General features: G+C 34.9%; 1 protein-coding gene across 3 annotated transcripts in view; it reads right to left on the reverse strand.

The window, feature by feature from the left end:
- The window catches only part of PNPT1 (polyribonucleotide nucleotidyltransferase 1), a 47,848-nt gene that overhangs the window by 13,186 nt on the left and 15,257 nt on the right, over positions 1 to 19,405 (reverse strand). For all 3 annotated transcript variants that reach the window (XM_045054236.1, XM_003984014.6, XM_019827239.2), the window contains 10 exons: positions 15,927 to 16,113; positions 14,765 to 14,816; positions 14,347 to 14,404; positions 12,603 to 12,699; positions 12,031 to 12,133; positions 8,410 to 8,480; positions 6,411 to 6,447; positions 3,503 to 3,569; positions 3,331 to 3,420; positions 1,758 to 1,811 (listed from right to left, as the gene is read on the reverse strand). In XM_045054236.1, coding sequence (XP_044910171.1) covers positions 1,758 to 1,811; positions 3,331 to 3,420; positions 3,503 to 3,569; positions 6,411 to 6,447; positions 8,410 to 8,480; positions 12,031 to 12,133; positions 12,603 to 12,699; positions 14,347 to 14,404; positions 14,765 to 14,816; positions 15,927 to 16,113 — 816 coding nt within the window. The remainder of the gene's footprint in view (positions 1 to 1,757; positions 1,812 to 3,330; positions 3,421 to 3,502; positions 3,570 to 6,410; positions 6,448 to 8,409; positions 8,481 to 12,030; positions 12,134 to 12,602; positions 12,700 to 14,346; positions 14,405 to 14,764; positions 14,817 to 15,926; positions 16,114 to 19,405) is intronic.

Below are 19,405 nucleotides of genomic sequence, written 5' to 3' on the forward strand. Positions count from 1 at the left end.
TTCCACTTGAGGTCTCACTCCAACATACTGATCTGATTCTCTTATCTCCTCTGCTCATCCTTCCACCAGTTATGAAGGTGCACCTATCATCTACCTCAATTTCTGCATCATTTACAGAAAGATCATAAACTGTGTATCTCTAGATACACAGCATAAGCAACATTCCCCACACCCCCCTGCTCCAAATCTAGTACTATTTTTGAAAAATGGAACATTAGTTTACTATGACATATTTTAAGTCAGTCCCTTCTGGTCCCTTCTCTTCACAGTCCCTTTCCTTCCTAAAAACACTTATACACCTTTCTTTTCATAATCTATTTAAGAGTCTTCCACAGTCAAGTTCACTGAGTTATGCTTTACAGAAAATACTTTCCTTTCTTTCAAAATTAAAAGCTTTTTGTGTCCTTGGTATACCACGTTCTGATTTTTCAAATACTGCCAACATAGGTCAGTTTTCTCATCCTGAAGATCGTCTTTTTAGGTTGGGTTTTTGTCTAGACCAAAAAATCTGAATTCATTTAATGCAGTTAAAGGCTCTCTCTTTTTACTTTATCTTTCAGTTCACCTTTTTGAGAATATGTTGTGTTTTCCAATATGAAATTGGAAGACTGATGAATTCAGGACCCACAAGGACAAGGACTTCATTTTGTTCATCTCTGTGTCCCAAGGGCTTAGATTAGTACTTGGCACAGGAGTGACATACAGTAAAGATTTGTTGAATGAATGCATGACGGTGAAAACAGCAACCTTAAATATCAGATTCTGTTTTCCTTCCACTAAACACAACTGAAAATTGCCTTTAGCATTTTTTTTTTTTTTGCTTTGGCTTAAGTTTTCATCTTTCTAGATGTTATTACATATTCACACCATTCTTTCACCTCATTCTTGGTTATGGTATCCTTTCTATCCATTTCTCTGTACTATAAATGTGTGAACTTAGAGGGAACTCCTTGTATGGCCTCTTGAGTATCTTTGGGTTCCTTTTTCTTCTGAATGGCATCATTGGTGGGATGCAGGAATTGTTTTCAGAGCCTCTTAACATGTTGACTCTTTCCCTTTTGGTCTTTTAGACCCAGAGATTATACTGAACCACCTGCAGTCTTCCTTCCTAAAATTCTGTGTACCCTTCTATGGGTGGTATTGTTCTTCTTTTATCTTGCATAAATTGACTAGAAAATTACATGGTTACTTTCTTTTATGGGTCCTAAGTACTTCTGCTTGGTGATCCAAACTTTCTTAGTGAATGGAATCAACTGCAGAGCTCTTTACCTTTTGGAAGGTGAGAAAGCTCACTGCATCCCCAAGGCAAGTAAATAATTTCAGTGTTCTGCTTTTTGCCAAAGATAAGAATTCTAGTAGATATCTGTATAGTTGAAGGTGTATTTTGATCTTGCTCTAGTTTAGTTTGGTAATCTGTAATCTGACTTCTCCAAGTCTTAGTAAAACCCAATTTTTTTTTTTTAATTTTTTTAACGTTTATTTATTTTTGAGACAGAGAGAGAGCATGAATGGGGGAGGGTCAGAGAGAGAGGGAGACACAGAATCTGAAACAGGGTCCAGGCTCTGAGCTGTCAGCACAGAGCCCAACATGGGGCTCGAACTCACGGACCGCGAGATCATGACCTGAGCCGAAGTCGGATGCTCAACCGACTAAGCCACCCAGGCGCCCCAGTAAAACCCAATTTTAAAGAGACCTATATTTAATACTAATCAAATCCATATAAAGCGTTAGTAGTTTTGAGACATAATCCTTTTACCTGCATCCATTAATGCTAAGCTTCCACCACATGCAGATGCCATTGAAGATGATCCTATGGAAAGAAAAATACTTGCTTTATAATATACTGATTTTTTTAAGTGTTGAAAATTGTTATATTGGTTATTTCCTTGTACATATTCAGTTATCTTTCCTTCTTTCTTTTTATTTATTTTTTATAATTTACATCCAAATTAGTTAGCATATAGTGCAACAATGATTTCAGGAGTAGATTCTTTAGTGCCCCTTACCCATTTAGCCCATCCCCCCTCCCACAACCCCTCCAGTAACCCTCTTCTCCATATTTATGAATCTCTTCTGTTTTGTCCCCCTCCCTGTTTTTATATTATTTTTGTTTCCCTTCCCTTATGTTCATCTGTTTTGTCTCTTAAAGTCCTCATATCAGTGAAGTCATATGATTTTTGTCTTTCTCTGACTAATTTCACTTAGCATAATACCCTCCAGCTCCATCCACGTAGTTGCAAATGGCATGATTTCATTCTTTTTGATTGCCGAGTAATACTCCATTGTATATATATACACCACATCTTTATCCATTCATCCATCAATGGACATTTGGCCTCTTTCCATGCTTTGGCTATTGTTAACAGTGCTGCTATACACATGGGGGTGCATATGTCCCTTCGAAACAGCACTCCTGTATCCCTTGGATAAATGCCTAATAGTGCAATTGCTGGGTCGTAGGGTAGTTCTATTTTTAGTTTTTTAAGGAACCTCCATACTCCTTTCTTTTTAAAAGCAATTAACACAAGCTCTGCTAAACCACAAACTACAGGACTACACAATCCAGTATGATAGGTACATGTAGCTACATGTAGCTACTAAATTTAAGTTAATTGAAATAAATACAGTCCCTAAACTGCATAGCAGAGATAACTTTCATCATCACATAAAGTTATATTGGGTAGCAATGCTATAGGAGATTCTAAGAAACCTCCCATAAAAACCAGCACACCTCTTTTGTTGCTTAATCAGATGTCAATTAAAGATACAGGCTCTGGCTCTCTCACTGGACCCTAAGTCACACCCAGTAGAGAACAGAAAGTCTCTAATTTAAATTCAGAGGGTGTTTTTGTTTTTTAAAAATATTATCTGATCTATGTCTGATATATCTTTGAATTCTCTGTGATCTTTCTATCTCTAATGACCATACCTTGCCTTGACCTGGGTAGTTTTAATTTAAATTTGATCTTATAATTCAGACTCTCTCTGCTATTTACTTGTATCTGTGATATATGATAGGTGTCCCCTACCAAATGGATCACTCTCTTCTGGTGCTTTCTTGCTGTAAGCTGGCCTTGTTTATTCTAAAAATAAACATCCCCAACTGGATAAGTTATAAAAGATAAAGAGAAATATTCACTTTATATTGCTTTAGAAACATCTCATTGACTAAGAACAGAGATTTAGACAGTATATGATTAAACACATTTTTCTTTTGTAATGGACTTGGGCACTGTAGTTATAAGCATAATGTAACATTAATTATGAAAAGAATATATAGAGAGAGTTCTGGTCTTTTTGACTAGAAAAAATTTATATTAATACTCTACCATTTGACTCTAGGACTTCAGATGTGACTCTTATGGTGAAAGGAAAATCCTTGGGGATAACAGGATACAAAGCTTTCTCAGCAAGAGCACCTAAATTAGAATAGAAAATAATAAGGATAAATGTATTAAGTCTCTGTAAGAATACCATTTGAGTTTACAGATTTGTACTCACCATGCCCAAGTTCTCTTCTGTTCACACCAGTGACTTTGCCAATTTCATTAGTTGCATAAGGAGGAAACTTAAAAAAATAAACACATATACATAAACAACCAACATGGAAAGATATCTAACCTATATTACCAAAATAATAACAAAAGTTACAAAACAGGAGAATCCCATTTTTTTTTTAAAGTACATTTATACATGTAGAAAACATCTGAATATCTGAAATATACAACAAACTGCTAAAGGTATCTATTTCTAGTGTGTATATGAGCCAGAGGGGAACATGGATGGTTATGGGGACTTAATAACAATGACAAAGTATTACATTTTTATAATAAAAAAAATATACAAATTTAAAAAAATGCACACTGAGGAAATAGAGATCTTTTTCAGTAAGGGTTTTTAGTCAGAGGTTGCAAACTATTTTATTTGACCAATACAGTATCTCAAAGGAATATGAATTAGTTGCAGTCATCTAAAATATTGGGAAATTTCCCATAAAAATTTGGAATTCCAGTTTCTTAAACAAAATATTTTTATTTAAGGGGTGTCTGGGTGGCTCAGTCCATTAAGCATCCAACTTTGGCTCAGGTCATGATCTCACGTTTCGTGAGTTCGGTCACACATTAGGCTCTCTGCTGTCAGTTTGGAGCCTGGAGCCTGTTTCAGATTCTGTCTCTTCCTCTCTCTCTTCCCCTCCACCACTCAGTTCTGTCTCTCTCAATAAATAAACATTGAAATTAAAAAAAATTTTTTTAAATAAAATTGATTTTGAGAAAGAGAGAGAGAGTGCAAGTGGGGTAGGGGCAGAGAGAGAAGGGACAGAGAGAATCCCAAGCAGGCTCCACACTGTCAGCACAGAGCCCCATGTGGGGCTCAAACTCGTGTGTGCAAGATCATGACCTGGGCTGAAATCTAGAGTCAGATGCTTAACTGACTGAGCCACCCGGGCACCCCTAACAAAGTATTTTTAAAAAGGAGTGATGATGGTACATGAATCTGATCAAGCCTCTGGATCTAGCCATCAATTTTCAGGAATGCAGTCAATTTTCAGGAGATAGAAGGACAGAGAAACTTGCTGGATTGCACCATGAGTGTGTAATCAGCAACATGCAGACTGTGGGGAACTCTACAGGTCAGATGGCTCTGGGACTTCAACAGACAGACTGAAAAGAAAAGAATGTACTGGAGGAGAAACCTATAGATTAAAAGAGAAATCCCAAATTAAAAAAAAAAATGGACGAGACTATAGTGTCTAGGGATGTACACTAACAATGCAAGGAAGTAATTACTATAAAACTTAGCAGAGTAGTTATTTTTAGGGAAAGAATGATATTGAGACTAGGATGAAAAGCATGGAGAAGTTTCTGGGGTGACTGGGAACATTCTACTCTCTACCTTGGGTGGTAGTTTGTAAGGGTCTCTGCCTTATAAAAACTCATTATGCCATCCTTTTATACGTTTTTCAGTATCTGTGTTTCATTTTACAATAAAAAGTTAAAAAAAAATGAAATGATATAGCAGGGGCACCTGGGTGGCTCAGTTGGTTAAGTGTCTGACTCTTGATTTCAGCTTAGGTCATGATCTCACAGTTTGTGGGTTTGAGCCCCACATTGGGCTCTGCATTGACAGGGTGGAGCCTACTTGGGATTCTCTCCCTCTCTCTCTTCTCTGCCTCTACCCTGCTTGCTTTCTCTCTCAAAATAAATAAGTACACTTAAAAAATTTTTCTTAAAAATCAAATGATACAGCAATAACAGCCTATATCCTTTTCATGCCCCACTTCTTTTCCCAGTAATCAGCTAGAGCTGCATTTTTCAGAACTGCCCTTTTAAAAAGACTGTCATGTGCTGTGTAGCTCACAATGAAGGATATGCTTCACTCAGTTGTAATTCCTCTCTGGCTTCTATAACATCTGGGTATATCCAGAACAGGGTATTTATCAAGGACTGAAAACCTGTGAAAATCTCCAGGTTTCTGGATATTCTCTAGCAATTACTGTCTACATGAAGTGTTCTCTATTATTTATAGCAGACTCAATAAAATTGACATGTTGGGATTCTGGGCAGCCAATAATGGTCACTCAAAAGTGAAGAGACTTGCTACTTTTATACCAGCCTCCCTGCATATATGCTTCAAATACTAAAATTAAAATGCTATATATAGTGTCTGGTTCCTTAGGATTAGTTGTAAATAAAGTCAATCACAAACTCATAATAATTTCACATAAAGTAATTTAATATCAAATACCTTAGAGTTCTTTTACTATTTATCAACTGAGTAAAAATATGAACATTTAAATGAACTAAAGGGAGAAGGTGATTTGTCGTTTGAGGTATTTGAAAAGTCCCAGTTTTGCTTGACACATGTGAATGGGTATGACTTTTTCTTGACTAAAACAAAGCTGTCTACTATACTTTAACTTTTATGTATGATTCAGAACATGAAGTTGTTGATTGAAGACTATGGCTTAGCTCTCTAAATTCCGTTCTGCATGTAAGAAAACAATAGTGCCCAAATCCACCTTTTTTTATTTTATTAAAAAAAATTTTTTTTTTACATTTTATTTATTTTTGATAGAGAGAGACAGAGCACAAGTGGGGGAGGGGCAGAGAGATGGAGACACAGAATGTGAAGCAGGCTCCAGGCCCTGAGCTGTCAGCACAGAGCCCGACACGGGCCTTGAACTCACAAACCGCAAGATCATGACCTGAGCCGAAGTCGGACGCTTAACTGACTGAGCCACCCAGGCGCCCCCCCAAATCCACCTTAACAGATATATAAAACGAGCACCCTAAAATATTAATAGAACCGAGGTAGTGGGCATATAAGTATTCACTATAAAGTTCTTTCAACTTTGTTATATCCCAGAAATTTTTCATAGTAAAATAGTGGGGAAAAAAATTTATCTTACCTCATAGTGCAGCATGAAATTTTTATCTTTTATCCCACTACAAACAAAAAGCATAATATTAAAAACATCACATAGATACAAAAACATAATTTCAAAGAACTTAAAAAGATTTAAGGGTATCTAAAAAATAACTAGGTATTAAAGAGTTGGTCTGAAATTGAAAACCAGAAGAACTAGAAGGATGAATGTCAGAGACAGTATTTTTTTCTGGGACTTATACATGAATTTTACACAGATTTAGAAAATAATTTTGCTTTATAAGCACTTTAATATTCAATTTGAATACTAAAGACAGTAGACATTTATTTTTAAGCATTTGTAACTACTTAGAGAATCTCAAACATTTAAACACATTAGTTAAATCTCAGAATTATGATCTTTCTCCCAGTCAACATGTGAAATGAAGATCAATAACTGAAATGATATATGGGAGAGCAATCAGGAGATCAGAGAGGCAAAGATTTTTTCAGGATTTGAAATGAGAACTGTTATGACTCTGTCTAGAACAATGGGGGGAAATAAGGATGAGAAGAAACACAATTCCTGAAGTAGGAAACCAGATTTATCTTTAACTGAAGAAAAGACTAGCATATATAGGGTCTTAGCTCAAATAGTGTCCCCTTTGGGTGGATGTTTAATTACAAAAAATACCTCTCTCCGCTGAGTATTTAAAAAGTCCTGGATTAGGGCTAAATCTGCATAATCATAAGCCACAGTCTTGGGAAAAGAAATATAAAAACCTGACTCTAGAAGACTAAAGGAGTAATAGATTTGGGGGGCTAGAGAGAAGGATATGGATCATTAGCCCAGCACCTGCATTTTACAGGTATGAAGAAACCAAAAACGAGCATGGCTGACTGATGTGTGCCCTCTCACTAACATAGGTTACAGACCTAAGACTAGAACATAAAGTGCCCTGGCCAAACACAGTGCTCTTTCTTATGAAGCTGTGTTGCCTCCTAGAAGGGAAAGGAGTCAAAGTGAAAAAGGGCAGGGCAACCAAATTGGGGCTCAGATGGGAATTTAAAATACAAAGTATAAAAGCTCCCCCCCAAAGGATTATGATTACAATGAACAATCTCACCTTATACACACAGCTGCATTATCAATTTTATCAGAAAACTGAAAAACAATTAGCAATGCTATCCTGAAAATACTGGGGATTATCCTCATAGGAAGAGTGCGGCAGAGTCTTGTGGTCTTCTGAGACCCTTACCAAGGGAAAGGGAAGCAATGCTGTTAGGCACTGAGGAAAGAAAAGAACTGTGGCTATGAGTCCCAGGACTGATGCAGTAACGCTGGTGAAGACTGTAACACAGATTCTCATCATCTAAAATTGATCAACAAGATATTATTGCTGATTTTTTAGGAAAAGAGGAGGAGAGCCAAGTATTTCTGAACACAAATTCCAACGTGGCTTGGGATTAGATAAAGCTTTTTTTACTTATTAACAGCCTCCAGATTCTTTTTAGCAACTGGGACTCTTGCTTATTTATTTGCTCTCTGGTTTGTAATAGAAAAACCTACTTATATCTCTCCTGAGAAATGGTTCTAGAGACAGAGAATAAATGTACCCATGTTAAAAATACCTTAAAATCACTATTAAGTAAACAGAAAAATAAAGTACAGATATATAGGTTTAAAAAAGTAATAATGAGGGGAGCCTGGGTGGCTCAGTCAGTTAAGCATCCAACTCTTGATTCTGACTCAGGTCATGGTCTCACTGCTGTGAGATGGAGCCCCATGTTGCGCTCTGCACTGGGCGTGGAGCCTGCTTAAGATATTCTCTCTCTCTCTCTCTTTCTGCCCCTCCCCTGCTTGCGCTCTCTCTCTCAAAAAAAAAATATAAATAATAGTAATGAATAATATACTATGAGCTTCAATTATATGCTGTAAGACCACAACTTCAAGACATATCAAACGTATGTTTTAGAACATAGCAAATGTATGTTTTAGAACATACCAACATACTTATAACTTACCAAAAAACTTAACTTACTTTATGGCTGTTATAATTCGGTCTGACTTAATACTGGATTCTAATGAATCAAATGTAACAGTACAAAGTACCTAAAATAATAAGAAAAAAAATTGTCAGGCTTTAATTTACTAACAATGAGAAGAAAATAAAGTATCTGAAGAACCAAATTAGTTATTAAAGAAATGGGACAAATTCTGTACAAAGCTTGTCATGCTACTTAACACAGTAAACATTTATTCATTTTGTAAATATTAGAGTTATGTGTAAATCTCAATAATGCAAAGGTGTAACATCACAGACTACTATGTAAAGCATTGTACTAAAAGTGCTGGGGGAGGACAGGAAGAGGAAGGTATATTTGACCATATAGGAAGCCTCAATAAAGGTCTAGCCAATAAAATTGCCTACTTAAAAAAAACCCAGTCTCATTTAGAGGGACACAATATAGTCCAAACTCTACAGCACATCATTCACAACATCGGAGATACAACGTACAAAAAAATAAGAAATGGGAATCATTCTTCAGAGAAAAGACAATGAATAGAGATTGCCCCAAGCTAATTGAGATCCCGGATTAACAAACAAGGATCTTTAATAGCTCTTATAATTATACTTAAGGACATAAAAAAGAACCAATAGAAATTCTAAAACTGAAAAACACATTATCTTATAATGCAAACGAGATGACAAGAGACAATAAACATGTAGATAGATTAATAGAAATTGCCAAATCTAAAGAACAAAGAAGAAGGGGTGTGGGACTATTTCAAAAGGACTAACATATATACTTACAATCCCATAAAGAGAGATAAGAGAGAATAAGGTAGAAAAGTATTTGAAGTTTCATTAACAATACAAATTTACAGGTTCAAGCTCAGGAAACCCTTAGTATGATAAATACAAAGAAAACTACACTTTTTATAGTTATATTGTTGAAAACCAAGACAAAAAGAAAATCTGGAAAGCACCAAGACGAAGACAATTGGAACAATGATTTGAATGCATCTTGACTTTTTTATTAGGAGAAAAAATAAACAGTGGAACATTTTTTAAGTGCTAAAAGAAAAAAAGCATCAACTTAGAATCTATACCTTGCAAAAACATTCTTTGTATGTGAAGGCAAAATAAAGATATCTTCAGATAAATGCAATATAAGAATTTGTTGTCAGAAGACCCACAGGACAATAGCAAAGGAAGTCTTGTCAGATTGAAGGTAAACAATACTAGATGGAAACTTATATCTTCAGGAAGAAATACGAAGCATCAGAAATTATATATGTAGGTCAATATAAAAGACTATCTTTGCCACTTACCTTCTTAAAATACATGATTGTTTAAAATTCAAGTTGTAATATTGCCTTGTGGACTTTATAACATGTAGATGTTACTAATGAGACAACTACAGCATAATGTGTGAAATAGTACAAAATTAACTCTAAAATGAAAAGTTAATGATATATACCGTATTCTCAATAGTCACCACTAATAATGTAAAGATATAGCTAAAAAGCAAAGAGACATATTAAAATGGAATTCTAAAAAAATATGCAGTTAATCCAAAAAGAAGGAAGAATAGAAAAAAAAAACAGAGGGGGCAATCAGAAACAAATAATAAAATGACAGGCTAAATTCAATCAAATCAGTAATTAAAACCAAACATCAATGGACTAAACACTCCAGTTAAAAGGCTGAGGCTGTCAAAATTGCTAACAAAAGTATGCAGGATATCTTAATTGAGTTATTTTTAAAATTTTATTAAAAGAAAACCTGAATCAAGAGTGAGGCTATTTACTGTAAAGACTGTGATTTAAATTGTAAAAATATCATTTCTCTGTCAAGTTAATTTATAAATTTAGCACAATACCAATCCAAATCTAAGGACCTCCCCCCCCCCCCCCGAACGTAATTTAACACTGAAATTCAAATGAACGAACAAATGCACCAGAATAGCTAAAACAATTTTGAAGGGCAGAGGAGAATAAAAAGGGAGGATTTGCTGGGTGCCTGGGTGGCTCAGTAGGCTAAGCATCAGACCTCAGGTCAGGTCATGATCTCGTGGTTCATGGGTTCGAGCCCTGTTTTGGGTTCTATGCTGACAGCTGAGAGCCTGGAGCATGCTTCTGATTCTGTCTCCCTCTCTCTCTGCCCCTCCTCCATTCTCTCTCTCAAAAATAAACATTAAAAAAAAATAAAACAATTAAAAAAAGGAGCATTTGCTCCTCATATATTAAGACAAACTTTAAACCATAATAACTAAAACAGTTTGACACTGGCCAAGGAAATTCACAGAACAGAATATAGTTCAAAAATATATTTATAAACTCAGAATATATCAACATTACAAGTCAACAGGAAAAATGAATTAGTAAATAAGTTGTAAAATTGGTTCATTCTGGAGGTTTCCACCTCACACCGTATGTAAGAGTAAACTCCAAGACAGATTAATGGTCTAAATTTGATAGCTACAACCAGAAAGTTAACAGAAAAATTAGGTGCACAATTTTGTGACTAGGAGGGTAAGGAAAGATTCCTTAAATAAGACTTTAAAAACACAAATCACAAAATAAAAAAGAGGAAGGATTATCTACATCAAAACTAAAGATTTCAGGTTCACTCTTCACAAAGCTAAAAGGCTTATGACAAAGAGGGAGAGGATATATACAAATTCTGGTTACTAAAAAGGATTAATATAAGAAATCATTAGAAAATAGGAAGAAAAAAATAAACCACAGTAAAAAAAAGAACAAAGAAAAAAAAAACTGGCCAAAGGATATGACCAGATAATTCACAAAAGAGCAAACCTGAACCAGGACGAGCACGTTGCTTAAGTTCAGGGACCACTATCTAAGTGAAAAGAATGTCCTGGAGGGTGTGCAGCCCTACAGGGTATGACTTATGCAGTGACCACACTGATAGGCTATTTATATAAAGAGATGCTTAGACTCATAGCGAAATACAAATGAAAGCAAGGACATACCACAGTTTGTACCAATTAAACTGGCAAAATTAAAGTAGTGATTAATATAAGAAGAGGGAGGGAGTATAAAGCAAATACCATACACAAAACAATGGATACACCTATATGTTAAATATAAGACAATGGGTGCCTAAGTAAAGGAAAAGAATAGGACTAAGGTATAAGCTAAATAGAGAAAACAAATGAGGGCCTTGAATAGACCAAAAATGACAATATGCCGTAACTGAAGAGCATAGGTGATTCAATTCTGTGCATGAAAATTAAAAGAAAAATATGATAGAGATACCAGGTAATTCTAGAAAATGCAAACCAATTTACAGAGACAAAAGCACATCAACAGTTGCCTAAGGAAAGGGAGGGGAGCAGGAAGAAGGGATTATAGAGAGGCAGGAGGAAACTTTGCAGGGGTGATATGTTCATTATCTTAACTTTGGGGACAGTTTCTCAGTTGTATACACCTGAAAACCTATTAAACATACACTTTAAATATGTGTAGTTTTGTGGATGGCAATTATACCTCAAAAGCCATTAAAAATATTTTTAAAAAATCAGGTATTAACACATTCCATAAGATAAAAATCTAGAGTGTCTACATAATGTACTTCTATTAGATCTAATTAAGCAATCCTGAGTTAGCAAATACAGCTTTTCACATATATTACCTGTGTTTGTCCCCTCTGAAATAATGCTGATCCATGAAGAATTTTAAACATATCTACTTCACAATTTATATTCCTAAGTGAAGTCAAATCTCGACCATCACACCTACAGTAATAAAGGAATAAGTATGTAAAGCAGTGTTCAGAATCATAAATATCACCTATTATCTCTTTATTCCTACCAGAAAGTTCTCAATCCCAATTGTGTCATATCACCTATGGAACTTTAAGAACTTTAAAAAAAAGAAAACAAAAAAAAAAGGACAATTCCTTGAACAAGTTGTCACTTTCAAAGCACCTTATAGAGACAGCACATATTTCATTCAGTTCCATCAAAAAAAGATATATTGGGGCACCTGGGTGGCTCAGTCAGTTAAGCATCCTATTGAGCTTGGCTTAGGTCATGATCTCATGGTTGACCGAGTTCGAGCCCTGTGTCGGGCTCTGTGCTGATAGTGTGGAACCTGCTTGGGATTTTCTCTCTCCCTCTCTCTCTGCCCCCTTCCCCGCTCATGTTCTCTGTTTCTCTCAAAATAAAAATAAAATAAATTAAAAAAAAAAAAAGATATATTTACCTTTTGTATTCATTCAAGATAATACTTCTAAAAACCTCCTTTGCAACAACATTGAAGGATTCTATTATTTCATATGTATCAGCCTCTGGAAACTTTTCTGTAAAAGAAATACAAATCAAAACAGAGGTTTTCTCCTTTTGGAAGATAAGATTTCTCTTCAATTCATAGTATCAAATCAGTTAACTGTGGGAGTAAACCAAGGGGGAGGTGAAGCTGAACATTTTGTCCCCAGACAAACAAAGTAGATGAATCAAATATTCTGAAGTAGGAGAGACACAAGTATTATACCTCAAATGTATTGTTATTGAGAACTCAGTCTGCTTTCTACAAGAAAAACAGTGCTTTGTAATTAGCTCTCTATTGTATTACATTAATAACAAATCCAGCCATATTATGAAAAGGTCTGAATGACACTCTTTAAGACTAATCACCTTCACTGTTTTACCTTAGGAACTTGTATCTTAGTCTGCAAAGAGAAATAATTTTCTTTATGTTACAAATCTATAGTTACAAATCTTTTTAGTTAACATTTATCAAATTCTTTCATGATCCATGTACTATATATATATATTTTAAAGTCTTTAGTCTTTGAAACAACTTATGAGGTATATTCTATCATTATCACCATTCTAAAGAAGAAAAATCAGCTTAAAGAAGTAAATTGCCCGAGATCACATAGTGACTGACACAGCTGTGACACTGTTCTTTAAGGCAGTTGGTTTCTTAATTATAACTTTAACCAGAACTAAGAAATGGACACAGAGAGATATATTAAAAACTGTACCTTCATCAGGCAAGAATAATTTTATACACTTTAGTATGAACTTTTAGGCTCTGACTTGCACTTGGAAAAGAAAATAATTAGTAATTAAATATTTAAAATATTATCCTATGAACTCAAAATGTCCTCAAGATATTCTACTACATATAATATTAACACAAAATCACTTTTCTGTTTAAATAAGGCAACAAGTGTTATACAGCTCATTTTTAACAAATAGGATGAAACGTAATGAGAAAAGACTATACATTTTCAATGGCAATTATAGGCAATGGCCTTAGTATCAATACTAACAGCAGAGTCACAATCTTAAAAATAAGATAGGAGAGAGGACATTTATCTCTTAACCGAAAAATTAATAAGTATGTGTCATTCTTGGTATACATTCAGTTTGTGATTGATATTAATATAATAAGATCCTTTGCTTAATAATTTCTGGAGAGCTAAATTCTCTAAAATCTAAATTTTACAATCCTGCATATTAATAACAGTGTCAGTTAACATTTTTTGGACAGTTGGTATGTGGCAGGCACAAATGCAAATGATTTACCTATTTAATCCCTATAAACCAGATATTATCAGTATTATAATTTCACAGACTAAAAAGTCAAGAATTTTAAAGAATATTTTTCAGATGTTCAAATGACAGGATACAAAATTTCCTATCATAGAGGTTAAGAACCTGATCCGAAGAGATTGGGAGTATTTCACATTCAATATTTACTGGTGATCACTCTGTATCAGGTACAGTGCTGACCACATTCACAGAAGTTATTTTAACAGTACCCCTGGGATGCAGCATTATCCTAAGTTTAAAGTAAGTTTAAGGTAAGTTTAGGTATCCTGAACATAAAACTAAGGAACAATGAGAATAACTGATTCTTTGAAGTCTTAGAGTAAATTGAAATTTAAAAAACCTATTTCCTTTAAATATTTTCTTAAATTAAAAAAACCAAAATTTACCTTTAATTTGTTCCTCTGTATCTAATCTTATCTTGTTAATAGCTTCATCTCTGGAAATCTAAAAGATGAAATTCAGTATACATGGCAATATTTACCATTTCTATTTTTACATTATTATACAATTAACACAATGCAATAGTACTCAGAGTTTTCTACTGATATTCTTCAGAAGATTAGAGCTGGTTATTGATTTACAAGAGCTATTAGCTGTTTAATTCAGTCAAATATATTTGCACACTTCCCTAAAATTTGCATTAATCAACAAAAGGACAATGGAGAAGCAAATTGCTATGCTTCTATTTACTTAGCTGTTTAGAGATTTTTAATAAAAATAGGACTAACATTCATAAATAAGATTATGTGAATTATGACAAAAAAGAATTCCCAGAACAAGAAGACAAATTTCGGGTACACCTACTTTATCATGTTCATAATCAGTAAAAACTGCGTAGAGTCTTTCCATGGCGAGTCTATTTGAAGCACAAAATAAATGTCAGAATAAAAATACTTAGAAACATGAGGCAGTGTCTATTATAAACAAAACAAATATTTAATAGTAAGCTAAAATACTTAATAAGCATTTCATAGAGAATTTAAAAATATATATTTATTATTCTTTAACACAGCTCATCTGTTTACTGTTTATGACACACAAATTTCTTTCTCCCCACCTGTCAGGGAAATCACTCACACATGGTGCTATGCCCTCCCTTTCTCTTAATTGTTCAATTTATTTCAACTTAGATTTTTTCTTACACACAAAGTCTCTCTCCCGAAACACTCTTTTAACTTCTTGCTTTTTTTCTATTCTGTCTACGTTGGCTGTTATTGCAGGCAACTGTTTTGTTGGGGACAGTTTACATCTCTTTACTCTCTCACTGATGTCTATGAGATTGATACTAATGGAAATATTAACTTTTTCAATTTATTTGAAGTAAAATGAAATACTTTTTCTGGTGATTTCATTTATATTTACTGAGTGCTTGCCTATGTACCGGCACTGCTGTAAGCACTGGGCATAAAAAGGTGGTCATACTTTTTTTTTTTTCCAAACTTGATTTCTTTTCAAGAACCTCAGCAGTTTCCTTGGACAGATATCCTATACTTTCTTTTTACTTTTTGACACAGAGTTATGTGGATTATATGAATCTTAACCAATAAATTCCCTCCCCCTTGCATTTGGGATTCAAGCTTAGGCCCTTGAAGAGCGAAGTGGGTTTATCCTTTTTAAGGCATTAATGACTGATACTTATGGCACTCTTAATTTTGGGGGTGGGGGGGGTGGGTAAGAGTACACAAGTTGGGGAGAGGGGCAGAGGGAGGGAGAGAGAGAATCTTAAGCAAAGCATGGAGCCTGACATAGGGTTCAATCCCACAACCCTGAGAATCATGACCTGAGCTGAAATCAAGAGTTAGACACACAACTGACTAAGGCACTCAGGTGCCCCTGGCACTCACTTTTAAAATAGAAGGGTACCATGTTAGTAATGCATGGACAATGCTTCCATGGGAAGTTTTTTTCTGAGAGGAAATTAAATCTGATAACAATTTCAAATTTTCTTTTGTATAGATATTCTTACTTATGAGTGTGTTCCACAATCTCTGGTGAAGGGGTAAATAACTTCTGAGGTGTCCTCTTGGTAACACCAATTTCTTTTACCAACTGCTGGATGCCCTGAATTATTTGTTGGGTATATTTTACCCCCACTTTAATAGCATGGCAAAAGTCCTGTTGTAAAATGTTCTCTGCAGAGGCTTCCATCATAACTATTTAAAGGGGGAAAAAAAAAAGACTGTCATTGAACCTTTTACCAGTATAGCACTGTCAGTGCTACACATGACATGCATGTATATGACATGTATACATACATGTATACATGACATAAATACGACAGATCAATTTTATTAGTAGTATATCTACTTTTTAAATTTCTTCCCTTAAAATCAACATACTTCCAAAATGTAAACAGCAATGAATAAAGAAAACTTAATATCTGAAATTAGGTTTACATTTTTCTTTAATAAGGGACTTCTCATAACAAGTGAAATGAATTATGCATACTTATTTTTTAAATAAGTTCTGAGCTATAATGCAAATACCATAAAATTCCACTTTTTAAAGCATACAGCTGCATTTACTTTTAATATATAGTTAAAATGAAATTTAAAAACAACAGCATAGTAGATATCCAATAAATGTTTCCTGTTTAACAATTATTTGCTGTGACCTCCTACTTAATTTTGTCAGTCACATTGTCTACTGCTTGCATAGGTGGGGGGAAATCTTTTGAAGTGATACTGTTTCAAGTAAGCCAACTAGAGGACAGTAGCTATTACCATAAAAAGGCTGTTTATGGTTTTGTAATAGTAAAACTCCTGTGTAAAGCAGAAGAAACCCCAAGCAGTGCTTCTAGCATGGTATCTAGCTAAAATCTGCTATTCATGTTTGGCTTTGGTTTCTGCTAGGCTGACAGACTCTGGCCTGCTTGTGTGTCATTCCTGGCACTTCTCCATTTGTACCAAGTCAAAGATCCTGTAATGCAAAGATGAGATAGTAACTATCACATCTAATATGTTTAATTACATCGTGTTGTCATTAAGGTCACTTGTAAAGCTTCTAGTTATAATCTAGAATGAAAAAAAATCTTAAGTGCTTTGTATGTTGGAATTCCATCAGTCAGTTGAAGGAGACCTGTGAAACTAAAACATTAAAAACCTAACATTTGTTGGGAATACAAGCTGGTGCAGCCACCCTGGAAAACAGTGTGGAGGTTCCTCAAAAAACTAAAAACAGAACTACCCTATGACCCAGCAATTGCACTACTAGGCATTTATCCAAGGGATACAGGTGTACTGTTTCGAAGGGACACATGCACCCCCATGTTTATAGCAGCACTATCAACAATAGCCAAAGTATGGAAAGAGCCCAAATGTCCATTGATGGATGAATGGATAAAGATGTGGTATATATATATATATATATATATATATATACAATGGAGTATTGCTCGGCAATCAAAAAGAATGAAATCTTGCCATTTGCAACTACGTGGATGGAACTGGAGCATATTATGCTAAGTGAAATTAGTCAGTGATATAAAGACAAAAATCATATGACTTCATTCATATGAGGACTTTGAGACAAAACAGATGAACATAAGGGAAGGGAAACAAAAATAATATAAAAACAGGGAGGGGGACAAAACAGAAGAGACTCATAAATGTGGAGAAGAAACAGGGTTAATGGAAGGGTTGTGGGAGGGGAATGGGCTAAATGGGTAAGAGGCACTAAAGAATCTACTCCTGAAATTATTGTTGCACTATCTGCTAACTTGGATGTAAATTTTAAAAAATAAAAAATAAAATTAAAAAAAAACAAAAACAAAACAAAAAAACCCTAACATTTGTGTCATCTGAAATCTGGAAAGAGAGGCTAAAGATGGCAGGCGGAAAAGTACTGGCAAAATAATAGCTGAAAAGTCCCCAGATTTGGCAGTGACATAAACCTACAGATTCGAGAAGCCAGGTAAACCCTATATAGGGTAACCCAAAGAAAAACATATCATAATTAAACTTCTGAAAATCAAAGACAAAGAAAAAAAATCTTGAAACCAGCCAGAGAAAAACAACACCTTACCCGTATGGGAAAAGCAATTCAAACAACACTAGATTTATCATTAGAAACCATGGAGGCCAGAAGGAAGTGGCATAATATTTTTTAGGTGCTGAAAGAAAAGAACTGTCAACCCAGGATCCCATACCCAGTAAAAATATTTATGAAATAAATAAATGAAGGAATGAATATTTAGGAATGAACTGATACTCTTAGATGAAAGAGAACTAAGAATATTTGTCACTGGCAGCACTACCCTAAAAGAATGGCTAACAGAAATTCTCTAAACAGAAACAATAAAGAAACCATGGAATATCAGGAAGAAAAATACCTGTTAAGCAAAAATGTAGGTATATACACTTTCTTTCTCCTCTTGAGTTTTCTAAATTACGTTTGATGGCTGAAGCAAAAGAAAAAATTGTAACAGCCTGTTGTGGTTCTAAATGTAGAGGAATATTAAAACAGTTATATTACAAATGGGGAAGGGTAAGGCAAGGTAAAGTTTCAATACTTCCCTTGAGATATGAAGCAGCTTTTCTGTCACCATGACACTGAAATGGTTATATTCTTCTTCTCATCAGTATTCCCATGACATCCCCTCTCACTTTTCAGATTAATTTGAACTGTTTTTTTTTTTTTTTTTTTAACATTTATTTTTGAGAGACAGAGACAGAGCATGAGCAGGGAAGGGGCAGAGAGAAAGGCTGATACAGAATCAAGCAGACTCCAGGTGCTGGGCTGTCAGCACAGAGCCCAACGTAGGGCTCGAACCCACAAACCGCGAGATTATGACCTAAGCCAAAGTCAGACGCTTAACTGACTGAGCAAGCCAGGTGCCCCTGAACTGAAGATTTTTAAAAATGTATTTGACAAATGTAAATTATACCTCAATAAATTCATTTAAAAGAATATGAAAGGAAGAATATAATAAAATTAATGGCACAAAAACAGACACATAGACCAATGGAATAGAATAGAAACCCCAGAACTAGACCCACAAACGTATGGCCAACTAATCTTTGACAAAGCAGGAAAGAACATCCAATGGAAAAAAGACAGTCTCTTCAACAAATGGTGCTGGGAGAACTGGACAGCAACATGCAGAAGACTGAAACTAGACCACTTTCTCACACCATTCACAAAAATAAACTCAAAATGGATAAAGGACCTGAATGTGAGACAGGAAACCATCAAAACCCTAGAGGAGAAAGCAGGAAAAGACCTCTCTGACCTCAGCCGCAGCAATTTCTTACTTGACACATCCCCAAAGGCAAGGGAATTAAAAGCAAAAATGAACTACTGGGACCTTATGAAGATAAAAAGCTTCTGCACAGCAAAGGAAACAACCAACAAAACTAAAAGGCAACCAACGGAATGGGAAAAGATATTCGCAAATGACATATCGGACAAAGGGCCATTATCCAAAATCTATAAAGAGCTCACCAA

The sequence above is a fragment of the Felis catus genome, chromosome A3, assembly GCF_018350175.1.
Source record: "Felis catus isolate Fca126 chromosome A3, F.catus_Fca126_mat1.0, whole genome shotgun sequence".
Taxonomy (NCBI): Eukaryota; Metazoa; Chordata; class Mammalia; order Carnivora; family Felidae; genus Felis; species Felis catus.